At 53.8% G+C, this 979-nt stretch overlaps 1 protein-coding gene across 1 annotated transcript; it reads right to left on the reverse strand.

Annotated features, from left to right (window-relative positions):
• Nucleotides 1–343: 343 nt before the first annotated feature.
• Nucleotides 344–504, reverse strand: PV07_12773 (uncharacterized protein; the record flags this gene model as incomplete). The annotated part of the gene is made up of 1 exon (XM_016400337.1): nucleotides 344–504. A coding segment is annotated over one exon (161 nt), but the record flags the coding sequence as incomplete, so codon positions are not given.
• Nucleotides 505–979: the final 475 nt, after the last annotated feature.

A 979-nucleotide genomic window follows, 5' to 3' on the forward strand; every position in this document is an offset into this window, starting at 1 on the left:
GCACGTCCGATAGTAGCCTAGATTTCTCTTGGAACAGAGTTTATCACAAGTGGAAACTGAAACGATTGGATGCCGGAAGAGTTGGCTGCGAGGAGAGGTGCGTTGCGAGGAGCTGCGGGCCAATCGCAGACGGAGACGACAGACACCGTCCAAGCCACGGAGAATGAGCCCCCCGTCATGAAACGCTGTCTCGCTGGAGATTTGCCACAGGTTTCCTCGCGACCGAGCCCTTGGTCACATTGTTCTGGCTCGATGGCAAACCCCGTGCAACGATAGGGATCTACTCGGAGAGGAATCTCCACTGTGTAGGAAGGCCTTTTCGAGTTCCCGCGTGGTCAGTATCCTAGATGGTCAGAAAGGCAAGGCGCCATGCCGACTTGTCCGTCTTGGTCGGCGATCTCGGGCATTGTGAGAATGTGGCCAATCTCAGCCGCAAAAGATCCTCACGAGTCTTCATTGGCTTGACATGACGCGCATTGGGTTTGCTGCGGCCGGACAGGGACACTGGGAATCAAATCAGCAAGGACGAAAGTAATTTCCCAAGATAAATCCCCCTACGTCTACCGTACACCTGAAGTCCCTGACGATACGGCACTCCCGGCACACACCGTCCATGCCTACCCCACAAGAGCTCCCGCTTTCGCGTAGAGGTGAACCAACCCTGGCGCCCTTCCCGATCGCACTCAGGCTCCCCTCATGCAACTGACGTAAGTCATCCTGGTGATAGAGTCGCAAGTCTCCCAGAACATGACTCCGTACCACTAGGTACTACTGCACTGGGAAACCAACCTTCGGTAGAGGTACAGTATATGTTCAGCTCTTTGGCAAAGGTGAAGTTGCCAACGGATGTCGAGGATCTGCCCTCTCGAGCACCAACGACTCTTTGTGGCAGAAATGCGAACACATGACACTGGCAATATTCACATTGATTTGGAGGCAATCCTTCAATCATTTCGATTGTTGGAAGGGGCACCTGATT

Source organism: Cladophialophora immunda (assembly GCF_000835495.1).
Source record: "Cladophialophora immunda strain CBS 83496 unplaced genomic scaffold supercont1.135, whole genome shotgun sequence".
Lineage (NCBI taxonomy): Eukaryota > Fungi > Ascomycota > Eurotiomycetes > Chaetothyriales > Herpotrichiellaceae > Cladophialophora > Cladophialophora immunda.